Raw genomic sequence first — 18,076 nt, 5'->3', positions numbered from 1 at the left:
TTTTTGAGGTGGTTTCGCGATGCGAGTGAGGAGAGCGCACATCCAACTTACTCCACACGGTGCAGAGGAGCCAATGAGAGGCGCATGCGTGCAGCCAGCCCAAGATCAAAGAGTGGAGACTGATGATGGTGGATGAGCAGTTTCCATTGCAGAGAAAAATATTAAAGGGACAAGTGGTTGTGCGTAATGAAGAAACAAGCGTTCATGCCAGGAGTGAAATGAACAACAACAGCGTAGATTTCATTTTATTTTATTTTTTTGTTTTTTTTTGCTTTATTCTCATGTTTGATACATGGAGAGATTAACCCCGACAAGGTCAAACAATGGGATGCACCGCAGGGTTAAAGCGGTCAGAATGTCAAGTTGAGATCAAGTTTATTCCCTCAGTTTTTAATGTTACAAGTGGCTGAAAAGAGACTTACATACAAACACCTGCACCCAACAATAATGCAACATCCACGCAAAAATAGAAAATTAATGTCATCCACACCCATGGGTGTTATGTAGGACTGTTCGCTGGGATGTTTTCAGGGGACCTGCAGTGGATGTGAAAGTGCAGAGGGAGCACCGGAGCGCCCGAGCAGAAAGGTGGGATGGAAAACACAATCCCACAATTCATTTTCTCAGGTTTGAGTACATTTTTGAAGCCGCGGGGAGGGATGCGAGCCTCCTCTAAATTGCCTTTGATCTTGTTGTAGTGGGAGCTGTGCTTCTGTAGAGGGCAGGCTTCTGAAAGCATTGGTTCACTGTTGCATCACCACCAGTTACAGCCATCATAGATTATATCATCCACTTCTTTTTGATGTGTTTCTTGGTTTGTGTGTGCCTAAGCGTCATGCATACTGTATGTGTGTGTGTCTCGGTCCGAGGGGCCCCCGAGAAGTTGTTGTGTGTACGCTTTAAAGTGATTGAGGCCCGTGAAAGGCAGCTCTTCAGCGACTGATCAGAACACAAGTGGGCAGTGGTCACAGCCTGTGAAATGAATAGATGTGCGGCAGGAGAATAAATGAGTTTCTGATTCATTTCCTCTGTCAGATGAGAGCGGGGTGACTGCTGAGAGCTTGTTCACACACAGAAAGAGGAGGGTGAGGTGAGGCTGGCTGGATGCTGAAGGTCTCTCCGGCTGCATGCGCCCTTTCCCAGGTCCCGTTAGTTGGGAAGTTCCACGTCCCTGCAAGAGCAGAACACAGCCGAGCACAGGATGTGAGAGGAGCGTACAGAAACCCTGTCTTCTCTTCCCACATGCACAGACTCTCTATCTGCAGCACTACTGCACAGCCCAAACTGTTACTGTGCTCCCTGTCGTCCCGGTGCCTTCTTCAGAAGTACCGAGCGAGAGACTAAATGTGAAAATGTATGTAAAGGGACTGGATGTGATGCAGCTGTTCCCATGCTCTCCATCTTGTCTCCCTCATTATTCTGCAGAACGTTATAAACAAAACAACCATAAAAATTCTCTGACAGGAACATGAGAAGCATGATGAGCAGATTTGCACTCCCCAGTGTTACATAACACATCTCTCTCTCCCCCTGTCTCTCTCTCCTTTTCTCTGTCTTTTTGCGCTCTATCTCTCTCTTTCTTTCTTGGACATGGAGCTTTGTGTTCTATAAGTGGCTCACTTATAAGCGGGAAAGTGAATAGTCGCTTTTTCATGTGCTTAATGTACAAAGTAAGCTCTGGCTTTATTTTCCCCATGGAGAACCAGGAGTTGTCATTAAAACGGCTGGGGGTTTGCCAGCCCTCAGGTAAACCTTCATATAAAAGAGATGAGAGCTTGATGCATATTTTTCTTCTCAAATTAACTGAGCCCTGTTTCTAAATCTATGATGATGATAAAAGCCACGGTGCTGGCGTCAATGCAGCAACAACGCCACCTAACATCATTCTCCTCTCTCTTTTTTTTTGCTTACAACTCCCGAGGCTGTTTCGGCATTAGAAATTATTGATGTCTTTACTGCCTAGATAAAAGTCTTTGACAAAAAACTGTGGGTAGTTATTGTTCCACTGAAGCTATCATAATTAGAGCACAGTGAGACAGGTTTGTGGCTCTCTGAGATACAAAGGAAGTGTGCATAAATATCCTCTAAACGTCCACTGTCTGATCTTTTTTTTCCCTTTTTACCTCATTTGTACAAGGATGCTGGATGCCCTCCAAGTGTGTCTCTGCTATTTTTACTAGGATGCATGAAAGGCTTTTTTGGATCTGCTGCCTTGTCACGCAAGACTCAAAAGGTTAGAGGTGAAACTCCAAAAGGGAAGCTGACTGAAGACATGATCGTGGATAAAAAAACACTGGTAGCATGTATGTTCACGTCAGTGGCTGGGACTCATTATGTTTATATTAGACATTTTTTTCTCCTCAGATCTTTAGGTCTTATTCAGATGAAACAATGTGAAACTTTTTTATAACTGATTAATATATTCAACCTGTTAAATGGCGTCGCGGGTTTAATCCCATGAAAACTGAAACCTCATGTTGGGCTGCCAGCCAAGAGCAAACACCTATTGTCCTGTATTGTTTGGATGCATCCCAAGTTCCCTTAATTGACTGACTTCCTGTGCAAAGTCTCGCTCTGCCTGCGATGATCAGATTATGAAAAACTAGTGTTTTCGCGACATGTCACTATTAATGCTAACCGTGATATTTTAAAATTAAATATAAATATCGATGATAATATCTTGTAAGAAGATCAAATAATTCCCATTCTTTTCATCTTCACTTTATGCACTTTAACGTTGATTTCCACCTGCCATACAAAGGTAGAAGGAAGAAGCAGTAACTAGCTAGCTACTACCACACCGCGTGGCTACTACTGCCACACAAAATCATGTCGGAGGATATGAAGGACGACAGCGAGACACTCTACCTGCAGCACGAGTAGATTCTGCGATGAAATCGTTATCGTAAATTCATTTTTTTAGTCATGTAGTGAAAATATGATATCACGACAGCCCTATTCTGAACAATACATCTGTGTTGAAATCAGCAGGAGAGCTCGTTAGCTGTTAGCAGCCGTCGGGCAGCAGAGTTCTGCAGTGTGTTTGGCTAAGGGAGCAAACAGCTTCGAAGCTAATAGCTTACAGCTAATGGGGCTAATAGAGCTAAACACACAGCAGGACTGAGACTTTCTGTGCGGAGGAACATGAAGCGTGAAACAGTGAACTGTAGTTTAATGTGTTTATATTCGCTTTAAGGACGGTTGAAATAGTTTTTCGGGACAGTTTCAGGATGGTGGTGGAAGAAGTGAATCTGCAACCGTGTTCCTTTCCGACTCAAAGAGCCACATCAGGCTTTGGCTACACAGACAACTCGGTCCATTTCGCATATGGTTTGAATTAATAGTAAAAATAAAGAATATCATCAGACACTTATAACAGTACCAAGACAGATGTAAATGTACCATGGTGATTAAATGTGACTGGTGTACCTGGCGCTCTCCATGGTGTCCTTGGCCAGGTAGATGTACCAGTAGACTAGGTTGAAGAGGGCGAAGGTCAGGGGGAAGAGGACGCGGGCGTATTCGTCTATGGGGCTGGTGCCGGCCAGCTGCGGGATTTGAGGAAAAGCTGAGCCCTGCTGGAGGAAGATGGGCACCGGTGGAACCTCCATTTCGCTGCGACACACCGAGTGGTTTCTCCTCTTCAGGCCTTCCTGAGGGCTGCTGTCCAACTGGTGGGATGGGGGCGGGATGATTTGGAGGAAAACAGGAAGAGGTGAGTTGGGGTTAGTGTGGGATTTCTGCTCAGTGAAATGAAAAAAGGGGTAGGTGGTAAAAAAAACCACAGAATTACTGGCCAGCAAGTACATATATGATAACTTTAACATGCTGGAGTCATGTATATAAGCCTGGAAGTAATGTTTGTTCCCACAGGAGAGTCCTCTCAAGATAGCATGCCAACATCCCTATAGAACGCAGCAGGTAGTTAGCTGGATGCCCATAGGATGGTTGGGAGATTATGCAGGGAGGAGTGTTGGAGTTGTTCTCTGTTCTCACACTGAGGCTATTTTTAAAGCATCCAACCATGAGCCCTACACGTGAGACAGATCCCAGGAGGACGCCGTGGTGGCTTACCGTATTAGCATAAAGCATATAGCTCGAGATGAGAGCACTACAACAGCACGTATTACTATTTAATGTGTGGTGTGCCCTGAATGGGAAGAACGGAGGAGGCAGGGTGACTACTTGGAAATGCATAGAAAAGACCTCCTATGTGTGGCTTGATTTCTTTTTCCCCTGCATCTGAGTCTGCTGGCTTCCTGTTCATTATAAGCATCACTGCATCAAACTCCCTGCGACAGTGAGGAGACTCTACCTCCATTCACCATTATTAGCTATGTAAATGTATCGGAGATGCCACGTGATACAAATCACACCCCTTCTTCAAGTGATAGCAGAAGCTCATGTTGCCGAGCGGGTCGCAAGTTTTGGAACAAAATCTACTATCCAATAGTCAAGGTAACAGATATGGAGGTTCAGAAGTATTTATCCCTGTTTATAACCAGAAAAACACTGAATTACTGCGCTGATCACTGACTTCTGTCAAAAAAAAACTGGAAAATGTGGATGGATACAAGAGACCAATTAAGCTTAGCTGCTTTCTGGCCAGTAGACGTCTTGTCTCTCTGTATGGTAAATGTGTTTCTATATAAAGCTAGCAGATAATTAGCTTAGCAATAACTATAGGAACACGGGGAAACAGAGAGCTAACCAGGTAAGCTAACAGGCTGCTGATGGTAGTTGAGGAAGCATATCTCCCAAAATGTCCAACTTTTTTATGACCTTTGAAATATATTCAACATCTTTTGTTTTAGATGTCTTTTTTTTTAACTTACACATCTCGGTCTTACCTGAAAAATGAAGCTATTCCCTGAATTATTAGCTACATTTCTACTTTTAAAGGGCCTGTAAAGGTATTGTCCTGATTAACATCTTACTCTGAGTGATTATTTCACAGAAGAGTTTCTCTATTTCTATTCGTGCTGTTCACACTGATGATTTCTGATGAAGTCACATATTTCCATGCATCAATCAGTTTTGAATCAAAATGCGAAGACAGTGGTCAGATTGTTTGCTTATATTGCCAGCACATTCAGTCAAATGGGATCAAACCACACCCACACAGACCTAAAAAGGAAAATCGACTAAGAATTAACTAAAAATAAATAGAAAGTAGGATGTTGTTTTTCAAAACTTTCACTCTAAGTGATGATTATTTAAAAACTCTGTCTTCAAGAGCTTTTAAATTCTAATATAACATTTTATCTACCATTTTACATTATTTTATTTTTAACATATGACCTGAAACAGCAAAAAGAGAAATTATTTTGAATGTGCAAACCAAACCAGTAAAACTCATAAACTGTTTCCTCTACATGTATTCAGGAGTGATAAGAACATGACCACTACAGCTGGATAACATGGGAAATTGAATATTTAAAAACTAGATAACAAAACAAAAAAAACACCACCAAGCTTAAGGCCCAGTGCTACAAATAGCCTGTTAATCGTGATCGATTAACCAAAATAAACAACATTTATGCTACCAACCACCAAAACTAAGACCAACAGTGACAGACGTGAAACAAATTAACCGCTGCCACCGCCGCTACAAAACAATGACAGATTATCAGATTACAATGAATGAGTAACTGTAATCAGCCAAGATTAACTGGGTAATTAGATTTTAGTTATATTGTGAAAAATGATCTCTTGATGTCTCTAGAATATGGAATTTATTAAAAAAGCATCCCACATGTTGTATTGTATTATCTTTTCAAGGGTTATTTGATTTGACCAAAATGTCAATGCTAAATATTCAACATGCATTTTATTTTAAAGAGAGAAAAATAATATTTGTGGAATATTTCCAATGTTTGGTTTCGAATTAATCCAAAAATAATCCAAAAGTATTCAGATAAGATTACATTATTTGTAATCCAATGGATTACATTATTAATTCAAATAATTGCCATGAAATGTATGTCCAGTAAGTGACTACGTTTCAAACTAATCTGACCCAACCCTGCTCTTTTGTTTGTTATTCTGGTTACACTTGATATTAAAGCAACAAGCTACAAGACACTGAACCACCGACATGATTTAGAAGCTGTTATTTTAAGTTAAAAGTTACATAATGTTGCTTTAAATTGGCACAGAAAGGTGCAGGGACATGTGTTGCATTCAGTTAAATGATCCTTGTGTTTGATTGATGACAGCGAAAATTAATCTTACTCTTTACTGTTACTACAGAAAATCAGCTGCTCACCGAAACTGTGTCGCTATCCTCACTGCCGGTAGCCAACACCTCCAGCTTGTCTTGTCTAACGTTACGCTTTTTCAGACGGTTGGCCTGCAGGGTGGCAAAGTAGTTAACTGCTGCAAACTCGACGAGGGCCGACGCCACGAAGGCGAAGCACACGGCGATGAACCAATCCATGGCGGTGGCATAGGCTACTTTGGGAAGTGACTGACGAGCGCTGATGCTCAAGGTGGTCATGGTCAGCACTGTGGTGATGCCTGAAGGAAGAAGAGCATTTATGAACACATTTGGAGATGTATTATCAAACATGACAAGTACTCATTAACATTGGCGGGAAGGGGGGAGCGTACCAGCAACTGTGCGTGCAGGAACAGACTCCTTGTTGATCCAAAAAGAGACTTGTGACAGCACAACAACCATTATAAGAGGGATGTAAGTCTGAATGAGGTAGAAGCCCAGCTTCCTCTGCAGGTGGAAATGGACCACCTGCACAGAGTAGTGACCTGCAAGATAAACAGAACGTGTGAAGAGAGCAACCCCCGAGGGACTGAGCAGGGTAGCACACAATGGATGCCCTTGCCTGCCCTTGAAACAGAATAGCTGCTGAGAGAAACATAAAGATATATCGCTGCTGTTAGGAGTGGAATAGCCCGCAAACTGTGAGGCAGCATGTGAGAGACAAGAGGAAGGAGAAGGACAAAAAGGAGGAGGGAAGGAGGAGCAGACATTTGGAAATGGGATAAAGTCAGGAGGAAGGAGCGAGTGAGGAGGGGGGAGGAGGAGAGCAGGCAGTGTCACTATGCGTAACACTGCCCTGCTCTGTCTAAACACATGCATGCAGATATTCACAGACCAGAAACACGCTGCGTCAGGCATGCACACACGCACACACACACACACACACTCAGTGGTTCTCTCTCTCTGTTTTCTAAATGGGTATCATCACTACGTTTTGGAGCCTGCCTCATCCTTTTCCTCTCTATTCCAGGAATCTGCTGGGTTCACAGCAGGGGAGCACTTCTTCTTCTGGTGAAAAGAGGAAATGCACACACACGCACACACACACACACACACACACACACTACTCCATCCTTCCTCCTTTCTGTCAGTGCATTCACTGGGCTTTAAACCCCATAGTTCTTTTTTAAGGCACACCGTACGCATTAGGCCTGACCGCTTAAGCATCTTACACTACATGGCTGCTCAAGGAAGTCTTTGCTTTTTTAATGACTCTACTGTAAGAGGAGCGATGGACACCAATGAAGGGACTCATTTAACATCTTTCCATTTCAGATTCATCAGCTCGTGAGAATTTTTTAATTAAACTTCAGTATCAATGTCTTCATGAGAAGAGCAGTGTGGTAGCTGACAGTGAGCATTACCTGTGCTGGATTTGAAAACCTCACTGGACAACGTCTGTCCCACCAGATCATACTGCAGAAGACTGATGGACTCCGGGGGACAGTCGACAGATGCTATTAGCCCTTTCCTCCAAGTGAACATGATTTCACTGCTTGTGTAGGCGTCTGGAAACGCAAAGGCAGTTAGAAAAAAAACTCCAACATCAGACACATCTGTGAATCTGGACACATCTGTTATACTTACAGCTTCCAAACCTGAGAGGACAGGAGTGTCCGTCCATGGGGAAGTCCATCAGTCTCATTGGACACTCTGCGCTGATTGTCAGTCTGACAAGAGAACACACAGACACAAGCCTAAGATATCTTAGTGTCCACAAAAGATCTCGTCAACACGACAATAACTGCACAATGTGAAATAACCTCATGGTGTAGAGGACGGTCCCATTCTGCATGATGCGGAAGAGTTTGTTCGGTGTGGTCATGTTATGAGAGATAGACTTCTTTGAGTTTCGGAAGAACGTGTCAGGCGTCCAGATCTTATCCACCATTTTGTTGTTCAGCCGCAGGATTTCAGTGGGGCCCTCGAACTTTAGCCGCTCATCAACCCACATCTGACGGAAGAACATGTCCATGGTGTACTCCTGATGCATGAACATAACATGTCAGTGGATGTAAAGCTTTATTCTCGATGAACTATACTAATCTAAATTTTAGATCTTTGTCAAGTCCCTGTCACTCATGCGCATGCATTACACTAAAGAGCCTTTTCAACTTGCAGTGGAAGGTGAGAAGAGATGATGAGGCAATGATGGATGCCACTCATCCCACATAATCATTAATCAATCCATTCAGCCATTCCCTCTGTCTGACATGTTGTCATATTGATGTGGAGGCCATCAATAATGCAGTTATAGGGCTGGTCAAACAGATTAAAGCTTATTAGATGGTCTCATGGCAGATTGCCCATAAGGCAGGCGTTCAGTGGTCAGTGAAGCGCTCCTGTCTCTCACAGTCAGCACACATACATCTCTTTACAGCAGCAGTATCTTACCATCTCCACATCTGAAACAGGTCCAAAGCTGGTGACAAAGATGTCTGTTTTCACCTCTGTGACACCGCCTGCAACAGTAATTAACAACTGTACAATGCTCACAATATATAAGTCTTTATTAGTGAATCTTTAGGATGTAAAGTCTGTATTACCTCCAGATCCAGGTCGCAGTCGGTTGTCATAACCGTCCAAAAGTCGATCCAAAATGCGAGTGATGTTGTCCGAGTTAATCTTCTCATTTCCACTTACATTACCAAGACTGCAGAGAAACAAACGTTTAAACTCCCAGGCTCATTACACTTTAACATATGGTCAAGCAGACAGGCAAGACTTACCTTATCCAGCAGATAAAAGTAACTAAAGTTAGTGTCAAGACAGCCATCATGGGCAGCATTTATCTCCCAAATTTGCAGTCAGTTCTCTGAACAACTCATACTTAATATAATAGTGTATGAGGGGAGTCAAGAAAATAGAGCCAGACACTGTGTCAGCGTCGTTAAAGTGACTGGTAGGTGTACATAAGGACAGAGGAGGCAGCAGTAATCCAATTAACAGATTAGCAAATCCACTCCATTTTTAGACAAACAAGGGATATTATTGGTTTCCACTAAAGTCAAAGTAAAATAATTAAAAAAACAAATAAAAACTAAAGTGAACTCATCAAGTTACACTACACTAATGAGAATAAATCACCGACACAAACTATGACCTGTATCTCATGTGAAGTTTTTCGTGTTGTAGTTCACAGTAGTGGCCAGCAGGGGGCGCTGCGGCCGCGGTGCTGTTCACAACCGGAACTGAAATGTAGAGAAGAAGAAGAAGTTTGGAGAAAGCGAGGGGCACAACAACATGCAGAGAGACAGCACCGCCAACAAATACTGAAACTAATTCAACCACAGGTGTTCATAACAACCGTCCCATGAAGCAGTAGATGGCTCAAGAGTGGTAACGATTAGCCGCGTAGCAAACTGTTAGCATAACTTCTCCGCTAGCTACATACAGTGTAAGTTAGTTAGCTGACGTTAGCCGACCTGTCAGCCGGTGACAAGTCGCAGCATGTCGGTGCACTTCGAGGAGAGGAGCGGTGTCGTCCCCTGTAAGACACCCTGGGGCTCCTGGTACCAGACGATGGAGGAGGTCTTCATCGAAGTCAATGTGCCTCACGGGACATCTGCTAAAGAGGTCAAGTGCCACTTGGGATCCAGAGACATTGAGCTGCGTGTCAGAGGGGAGGAAATAATCAAGGTGAGCTCCTCAGGTGATTCCTGGGAGTGTTTTCATCTCTCATTGAACGTCTCTCTGAGGAAAGTGTCAGTGAAAGTTTTGTCTGCTAGTTGGTCAACAGGAAGTAAAATATGTGACCTTTGTCCCTTTTTCACTCTTTGACAAAAATGATTAAATCATAAACATAAAACTTAAATATGGCAGAGAAAACTGCATTTGCTTTGTATTCAGGTCACTATAAAGAATATTTTAATTTCTAAAGTAATACACTGAAAATTAGGGGTAGACCGATTATCGGCCCGATATTCAGCATTTTCTGATTATCGGTGTCTGATTTTTCTGTCAGATTGCAGATAAAACAAACTAATATAAAAATGTGCTACTTTGGCTTTGATGCAACATCTTCTCTCACAATGTCCTGCCCACAGCAAAATCTAATTGGTAACATGTCACAATTAATAGCATATAAACACAGAATAATCTGAATCTGCAAAGTAACTAGTAACTAAATGTATCAAGAAAAATGTAGTAGAGGAAGGTTGAAGTAGCAGAAAAGGAAACACTCAAGTAAAGTACCTAAAATTGTACTGTAAAACAGTACATGAGTAAATAGTACTTTTTTTATTTCATCACTGGTAGATTGAAACTTTTCTTTTTTACTGCAAATGAATATCAGTCCCAAAGATTGGTTTTCAGTCTCCTTGATTTCTAATAATCGCTATCAGTCCTGAAAAAGCCATATCGTCAACCCCTACTGAAAATGAAAGTACTTACAGTTGACATTTTTTGCCACGTCATAGCATGATGACATTAATGGACTGACGATTATTTCCATTGTTGATCATTTTCTTGATTAATCGGTTAGCTGTTTGGTCTATAAAATAAAAAAATTAAAAAAACTGTGAAAAACACCCTTAATTGTCTTGTTTTGTCCACAACCCAAAGACATTCACTTTAATGTCATTGAGAAGTGAAGAAACCATCAAGTATTCACATTTAAGAGGCTGGAATCAGATTGTTTTGTCCAACTAATTGATTATTAAAATAGCTGACGATTAATTTAATAGTTGACAATTAATTGATGAATCGTTTCAGTTCTAATGTGAGCGAATATTATCCCCAATCTCTTCTTTATACATTCTGACAGGGAAAGTTGTGTGACACAACCGTGTCCGACGAAGCAACATGGACACTAGGTAGGTTTCACACTTCTATAAGTAACTTGGATTTAAATGTACAAAACCACGCTCATCTCACCCCTGTTTACGTCTTTGTCTGCTCAGAGGACAAGTGTCTCATTCAGATAGTTCTGATGAAGACTAACAGAGAGGCCGGGAACTGCTGGTCCTCCCTGCTGGAGGGGGAGTACTGTGCGAATGCCTGGGTCCAGGACCAGATGCAGAGGAAGCTCACACTGGAGAGGTTCCAGCGGGAGGTTGGTTTAATTAAGCGTCATGGTGTGTGTTAAAAAGTTGTTGTTACAGGTTACCACTTGGATGTATGCCTGGTTTTTGAATTATTTATTAATGTATCATTGATCAGCTACAAGCCATTCATAATAACACATTTTGGGTTGCCAGGTTGTGATGAACTTCTTTGGCTGATTTTTGTTTTGTAATAATGTAGATATAAATGTAGACAAGCCATCAATAAATGCGTGTGGGTTTCTCACTTGATAATAAGCCATCAAGTCTGCAGCTGTGTTAATAAAATGCTAATTTATGGAATCAGGAATTCCTCTTAACAAGTGGTCAAGCAGTCTTACTGGTCAAAGGATTGTTTTTCAATAATTCTCAACCATAACATTGTTATTATTAACTGTAATTTACAGTTTTTAAATTAGTTTAAATTACCCTAATAGTGTGTCTTTTTAAAAAAACTGGCAGCAAAAATTTGCTATGTGGTTTGGGAATGTTTTAAGATGTATAAAGCAACAGCAGATGTGTTTTTCACCATTTATATTCATCATCAGAGCATCGCTGATATGATCAATTTTATAGTGTGAATTAGTAATATAAAGAAATGTACCATATGACCTAATTGAACTTCCTCTTTGCTAGAATCCTGGATTTGACTTCAGCGGTGCAGAGATCTCTGGGAATTTTGCTGGTGGTGGTCCGGACTTTTCCAATTTACAGAAGTGACCAGTGCCATGATGTCAAAACCCACTACATGGTGGAGATGCCTCACTAAAGAACAATACTGAGGACATCCAAGACATGCAGTGGCTTTATCAGATCTTCTGTGACGAGAAACCATGAAGATTTGCCTTCAGAAGAACTCAAATGTTGACCAAATTATTGATCAACAAAGATATTTTTTACAGCAACCTTCTGATCTGTGTTATCTGGGCTGTGAAGGACTTATTGTTTAGGCCTGATTTGGCAAGTGGCAGAACAGCTGACAAGGATTGTTCTATCTGGTTGATAAAAGCCAGTGAGAAGTTGTTTTTTTAATAATGAGGAATTGTACACAGCAGAGGCTTTTCAATAAAGTTTTATTGAAAGGTACAAGTATATAGGTTAATCAGATGGTGTGTTCAATTAGCCATTTGAATTTGAGAACACATTTTGTTTTTGTCACTAAAGAAACTTAAACTAGACAGGAAATCTGGCAAAGAAAATGCAAGACAACTTCCAATCCACATTTCCACTGCAATGATCTTTTTTTTTGTGTTCTCTGCATAATTGACAACTGAAATCAATAACACATGTGGTGCTTCACTCTGTGTACACACAAGTCTGTGAAAACAACTCATCTGTAACCGCTGACATTTCAGCACAGTATGGTTAGCCATACATGAGGAGATCGTCACTAGCCTCACTTCACCGGAGAAAACCGGAGCTCCCTCGCCATCAAAATAAAAAACAAAAATTCATCACCTTGGGTAGGAGTGTGCATTCAGGACAGTTTAGCAACCTAGGGTGGGAGTTAAGGATTTCGGGCCCGATTTCTTGGTTCCATTTTTGCTGTTCACAAAATCCTTCTCCCTCCTCTTCCACATGGTGGACTGAGGACCTAGGTGGTTCTATACTTATGAGCTTAAAACCAGCAACCCGTTCAAGGAAAACCAAACACCTTGGTACGGATTTAAACAAGAACATACTGTACACTTGTGCAAGCAACTCAACCAGGAAAGTAAAACTTAGCAGGATGGTAGTAGATAAGTGTTACTCATCATCATTGAGGCCGATTAAATGCAATGTGCTTGATCAATGTATGACAACGAACAAACTTGAGGAAAACCGTTACATTCTAAACTTTTCCTTAAAGAAATCCATCATCTACGATGAAGATCTGTAAGGAAAATAACTGGGCTGTACTAGGAAACCACACTGCAAGAAAGTCACCCAAAAATGTCCAATCGGAACAAAGATTTGGGGACTGTTGTTACTTTTCTCTGCATGCAAGGTCACCTATTTGTACCCTCAGGTTTAATAAGCTGACTCAGGTATGGTGGGAAGATGAGTGATCTTGTAGTAGCTGTGCTTCAGCTGACGTGCAGTTCTTCCCGAAATACACCAGCGAAGCCTCTGGGTGTTAGGCCTGGAGCACTTGGTGGTGGCATATTCAGCCAGGCATTTTCCAACCAGCTCCCGCACACAAACCAGGTCCCCATCTCTTATCTGCACAAAAGACATAACACGCGAGGGGAAAGATTAGAAATTGTCAATTCCCTACCTTAATGGGAAACGATCTCTACATCGTGTTAAGACATGATTGGCCTCTAACCAAACAAAAAAACACTATAACTAACTAAATCATAAAACATTACTTCTGAATAGTTCAGTTGAGAAGATTGTAACTATAGTTGGTACTCACATTCAGCTGCTGCTGCAGACTTTTTAGGGCCTCAAATATTTTGTCAGTGTCCTCAGGGTCATGTTGTTCCTGAGCCTCATAACACAGGAGAGCCATGGCGAGCAGAGATGGCTGCAGAGAGACGGTATAGGTTCAGATGATTAAAAAAAAACTACACACACAGTTTACATGTCCGTTTAAGAGAATGACGAACACATTTTAGAAAAGAATATTCAACACAAATGGCCTGCTTTATACCTGCATTACCACTACAAAATAATTTACATGCAGAATGAAAGCTGTTTGATTTTCAATCAAATTGTTAGCAAAGTGGAACAGCTGGATGCTACTTTCACATTATGAATGCATCTAAAACAATATAATTCCAACCGTAATTAGATTAAAAATGTTGGCAGACCGGTTATTTTTTACCTTTATTTTGGAGAAGACAAATGAGCAGTGACAGGCTTTCAGCTGAGCCTCCAGTCTCTCAAGGCTCAGGATCTTCTTGCTGGAAGAAGAAAGTGCTTTTAGTGTCAAGAATTCAACCTTAATATAAGATGGATGTGAGGCAGAGCTCACTCGATAAGACGTTTATCTGCTCCAGTAAATTTGATCACAAAAAATGTCGTCAAGCTATTTTTATATACAAACTGAGTACAACACAAATACTGGTGATGCTTCAAACAGAGGGTTTTCATGTTTTAGTTTTCCTATCGTACCACATGTCCAAACATCTACATGATTTCAAATAAGACTATGCCTTTTGGTCTTTCAAATATTTTTGGCTAGTATTCTCTTTAAAGCCAAATACGAGAAGACACATTCTAGTAGGGTAAATATAATCTTGTTGAGCCATGGTTCAGCCCTGCAGGTTGATGTGACCGTCTGTCCTTACCTCTCAGCGTCGAGCTGCTCCTGGATGTGGCTGTGAAAGAGGCGGAGAAAGCGGAGAGCTGTGGGGGCCTTCACCTTCCAGTAGAGCTTCTCCATGATGATCTTCTCCATCCTCATCATATCAGACACTGTGAAGCGATTCTGACTGATGCGGATCAGGTCGTTGGCCAGAGGCACGTTCTTCTCCTCTTCTGAGGACTTAATGGCGATGTAGAAGCAGCACAGGCCCACACAGGACAGGTGCTTTGGTTGGATCTGTGGAAGGTAGACAGTATGGAAGTATAAAACGACCATCTTTTTCTAGAAAACCAACAATGTGTAATTTTTAGGCATCCGTGTATTTACAAACCTTCATCACAGAGAGGAATCGATCGAGCAAGCTGATGGCCAGCGAGAACGTGTCTGAGCTGAAACCAAAGAACCTGGTCAGGGAGAGCAGATCCTTCACCTCCAGTTCCCTCAGTCTGGTGGTCATCCTGAGGCCATTGTCCTGGGAGCTCTCGATGAGCCTCAGGCCGCTCAGCTTTGGTTGGTATCGGCCCTCCAGATCTGTCAGGGCCTTCAGCTGAACTGCGAAGGGCTGTGCTCCAGGTCCTGTCACTGTAGGAATCATCTGTGTGGACAAGGAAACAGAGCTGAATAATACTGACTTAATCAAATAAAAATGCAATGATTTTAATTTCAAGTCGCACTACTGATAATAGGACAAGATTGTTTTAAAGACTAAAAACATAATTATCTGTAGCCACGGGTATGACTACATATATTTCTAAATATTAGAGCTGAAATGATTTGTCAATTAATCACCTAATTGACCATATTACTACAATTATAAGTGTCTTATTTGCACATCTATAGATGCTTAAATATGACATTGTGATGGGCAATAGAGCATCAATGACTATTTGATTTATTATCTGTCAACTACTAAATTACTTGCCATTTATTTTGATTGATTAATTAGTTTAAGTTAATATTTTAATTAAATTTAGTTAAAATTTTAGTTAAAATTATCCGATTCCAGCTTCTTATATATGAATATTTTCTGGTTTCTTTACTCCTCTATCACAGTAGTAGTCAAATTAATACCTCCAGGTTGTGTTGTGAACAAAAGAAGACATTTGAAGGGGGGAGATACAATGATGGACATGTTTGACCTTTCCTGATATTTTATAGATAAAACAACCAATCACTCTGGATAATAATTGACAGGTTATTGAAAATAATCGTTGGTTGCAGCCCTGTTTCTGAGAAAAAAAAAATAGTGTTTGTAAGATGGCCGGGCAGGTAGAGACACTAACTGTTTCACCCAGCTGTAACAGTCAGAGAAGCTGAAATTTGCATCTGAGAACTGGGACCAGCAAAGGACAGCAGTCACACAAAATTAAGATAAGCAAATCCCAGATGCTATCAAACCTTTTAAATCTCCTTCTACACAAAACGCCAACTCTCTGGCGTACTTTATACAATAGGAGAAAACAAATGAAAATAATCAATAAAAATTACATGATATTCTGTAACAAAAGGATCTAAGTCATAGTGCCTGACTAATAGCAATCATTTTGTTAAAGTGGGTGTTTTCTCAATGACTGGTTCGTTTCTGATTAGCTGTACTTCAATATAAAAATGGCTGAACACAGTTTAGAATCGAAAACTCCTGCAGTTTACTTAATTGAAAGGATCTGGCTTAGGGATAAGGTTTTGTATTGCTCAGGAGTATTTGAGACATGATGGTAGCGTTTCCACACTTGTAAGCTATCAAGTAACAAGCCCTCACCTAACAGCTGTCATTGAACTGGACTCAACTGGACTAGACAGGGTTACACATGACGGACACATAACATGAACATGTCCATCTAAGTATCTCATAAACGATAACAGTACTTTACCATATTTAGGTTAATACAAGTGTCTTAAAATATCAGGATCACTATGTTTCAGAACATTTTTTGATAAGTTTGGTAACAACATGAGACTTTATATCAAAAGGAGCAGGCCTCTGAGCGGCGGGGCGACATGTCAGGACATGTCCCTGCCACACACACCGACGCAGAGCTAACACAGAGATGACAACAACAAACCCCAGTTTTATAACACATTTTTAACCGTACAGTGGTAGCTAAGCCGTAACACTTAACATTAGCATTAAAACAATTGAAAGTAATGCTTTACGAGGGCAACACTGAAGGGGAAATGACTGACTACACAGACCTTTACGACGTTACCATTAGCTACAACTGCTAATGCTAACATAACGTTACATCCATTTACGAAGTCCACAGGGTTAGTTTAGTTTCCTTTAAACACCAGACAGCTTCACAACAACGTGTTTTAATGTTTTAATCGGCAAATACTACTCTAAGTTATACTCATGCCTACTTAACGTGAAATAGAGAGAAGACTGGTCAACTTACCTTAGCTCAAGTTACGTTGCCTTTGATACTATGAAAAATCAGCAATTGCAAAAAGCCTCTGCGCGCTTGAAACAAGCGGGTGAAAAGAGGTTTAAAACACAAGAAAGTGTAAGTATGAACTTTCACTAAAGAAAGTTTTAAGCAGAGGTTAATTTCTGCCTATGCACACCCCCCTACCCTTGGCGTAAGGCGATGGGGAAAAGGGCAGTTTAGCTTTTAATGCAGGCATAAAACCAAGCCCATGCCCAAACATGGTGAGCTTTCATTGGTCATCGACGGATGACGTTAATGGCTTTCAATTTCAATTGGATAAATTGCAGCCACTCACGATTAAGGCCCGCCCCTTACGTGCTGGAGAGCCAATCGCATTTGGGGAGGCGGGACATGACCGAAAAATTGCGACTCACTGTGTCTCTGCTCTTATTATGTGACAAAATGATTGTATTAAACTTTAAAACACAAAAATCACATTAACTCTCAACAATGAAGCGGAACAACAGATGCAGCAGTTGACACAGATTGGTTTCTTATGTATTCCTGCATTCAGTAAAACAGAGGCCAATAAAAGGTGTACAACATGACAAGAGCGGGTAATTAATAGATCAAAAAGACAGCAAATACATTAGTGAATTTTCTGGAAGACTTCAGGATTTATTCAAATTTCAGTGTTACCTTTTCATAGGCAAGGCATAAACACACTGCTGTCACTTGTTCTTTCTAAATAGACACCTACTGGCAGGCTTCTGGAATAGTCTGGAAGGAATCTGAACCTGCTGAGACCACAGCTTACAACAACCTGCCCCGTGTTGACCTTTTCTGTCTCAAAGTGCAATCATGGAGAGAGCAAGGCATGTTTTCAATAAAGTAACTCTTTATTAAATATCAGGATATACAAATCTGCAAGCAGGCCCACACAGGCCCACCATATATGAGATTTATTCCTGAATTTTTATACATCCAGGCTTTTTTCATTAAACAACAGTATATATGGTTTTCGCAGGTTTAATACTATAAAATACTTCTATCTAGATCTTTTTGACACAACATAGGGCTGACATGTTAGTAT

The 18,076-nt window shown here is 41.1% G+C and overlaps 3 protein-coding genes across 4 annotated transcripts; 1 reads left to right on the top strand and 2 right to left on the bottom strand.

Moving 5' to 3' along the window:
• Nucleotides 1-234: 234 nt before the first annotated feature.
• Nucleotides 235-9,800, bottom strand: gabra6a (gamma-aminobutyric acid type A receptor subunit alpha6a). 2 transcript variants are annotated; one of them, XM_073486361.1, is made up of 11 exons: nucleotides 9,706-9,800; nucleotides 9,384-9,471; nucleotides 8,827-8,933; nucleotides 8,675-8,742; nucleotides 8,044-8,264; nucleotides 7,868-7,950; nucleotides 7,645-7,788; nucleotides 6,613-6,765; nucleotides 6,269-6,519; nucleotides 3,430-3,671; nucleotides 235-1,171 (listed from the first exon to the last, which is right to left on the bottom strand). In XM_073486361.1, exons 2-11 carry the CDS (start codon nucleotides 9,392-9,394, stop codon nucleotides 1,150-1,152), a joined length of 1,302 nt encoding a protein of 433 aa, XP_073342462.1. In that variant the 5' UTR covers nucleotides 9,395-9,471; nucleotides 9,706-9,800; the 3' UTR covers nucleotides 235-1,149. The 2 variants fall into 2 exon arrangements, with proteins under 2 accessions (XP_073342462.1, XP_073342460.1); XM_073486359.1 differs by lacking the exons at nucleotides 9,384-9,471; nucleotides 9,706-9,800 and adding an exon at nucleotides 9,010-9,147.
• nudcd2 (NudC domain containing 2) lies at nucleotides 9,509-12,776 on the top strand. The gene is made up of 4 exons (XM_073486365.1): nucleotides 9,509-9,919; nucleotides 11,046-11,094; nucleotides 11,182-11,333; nucleotides 11,959-12,776. The coding sequence occupies exons 1-4, from the start codon at nucleotides 9,731-9,733 to the stop codon at nucleotides 12,040-12,042; spliced, it is 474 nt and encodes a 157-aa protein (XP_073342466.1). The 5' UTR covers nucleotides 9,509-9,730; the 3' UTR covers nucleotides 12,043-12,776.
• Nucleotides 12,379-17,216, bottom strand: ccng1 (cyclin G1). Its single transcript, XM_073486363.1, has 6 exons — nucleotides 17,011-17,216; nucleotides 14,946-15,209; nucleotides 14,598-14,851; nucleotides 14,132-14,210; nucleotides 13,721-13,831; nucleotides 12,379-13,524 (listed from the first exon to the last, which is right to left on the bottom strand). The coding sequence occupies exons 2-6, from the start codon at nucleotides 15,207-15,209 to the stop codon at nucleotides 13,333-13,335; spliced, it is 900 nt and encodes a 299-aa protein (XP_073342464.1). The 5' UTR covers nucleotides 17,011-17,216; the 3' UTR covers nucleotides 12,379-13,332.
• Nucleotides 17,217-18,076: the final 860 nt, after the last annotated feature.

This window comes from Pagrus major, chromosome 18, assembly GCF_040436345.1.
Source record: "Pagrus major chromosome 18, Pma_NU_1.0".
Lineage (NCBI taxonomy): Eukaryota > Metazoa > Chordata > Actinopteri > Spariformes > Sparidae > Pagrus > Pagrus major.
Note: the sequence above shows the minus strand (reverse complement) of the source record. Positions and strands in the feature narration are given on the sequence as shown.

What these genes read in the sequence shown, in the direction of transcription:
- gabra6a (XM_073486359.1), bottom strand. Translation starts at nt 9,068, where the DNA reads ATGCTGCCCATGATGGCTGTCTTGACACTAACTTTAGTTACTTTTATC. An exon ending in ACTGCGACCTGGATCTGGAG is followed by an intron (nt 8,743 to 8,826) that starts GTAATACAGACT and finishes TTACTGTTGCAG; the next exon opens with GCGGTGTCACAGAGGTGAAA. An exon ending in CTGTTTCAGATGTGGAGATG is followed by an intron (nt 8,265 to 8,674) that starts GTAAGATACTGC and finishes TTCATGCATCAG; the next exon opens with GAGTACACCATGGACATGTT.
- nudcd2 (XM_073486365.1), top strand. Translation starts at nt 9,731, where the DNA reads ATGTCGGTGCACTTCGAGGAGAGGAGCGGTGTCGTCCCCTGTAAGACA. An exon ending in CGAAGCAACATGGACACTAG is followed by an intron (nt 11,095 to 11,181) that starts GTAGGTTTCACA and finishes TTGTCTGCTCAG; the next exon opens with AGGACAAGTGTCTCATTCAG. An exon ending in TGGAGAGGTTCCAGCGGGAG is followed by an intron (nt 11,334 to 11,958) that starts GTTGGTTTAATT and finishes CCTCTTTGCTAG; the next exon opens with AATCCTGGATTTGACTTCAG.
- ccng1 (XM_073486363.1), bottom strand. Translation starts at nt 15,209, where the DNA reads ATGATTCCTACAGTGACAGGACCTGGAGCACAGCCCTTCGCAGTTCAG. An exon ending in TTGTCTTCTCCAAAATAAAG is followed by an intron (nt 13,832 to 14,131) that starts GTAAAAAATAAC and finishes GTCTCTCTGCAG; the next exon opens with CCATCTCTGCTCGCCATGGC. An exon ending in GTCTGCAGCAGCAGCTGAAT is followed by an intron (nt 13,525 to 13,720) that starts GTGAGTACCAAC and finishes TCTTTTGTGCAG; the next exon opens with ATAAGAGATGGGGACCTGGT.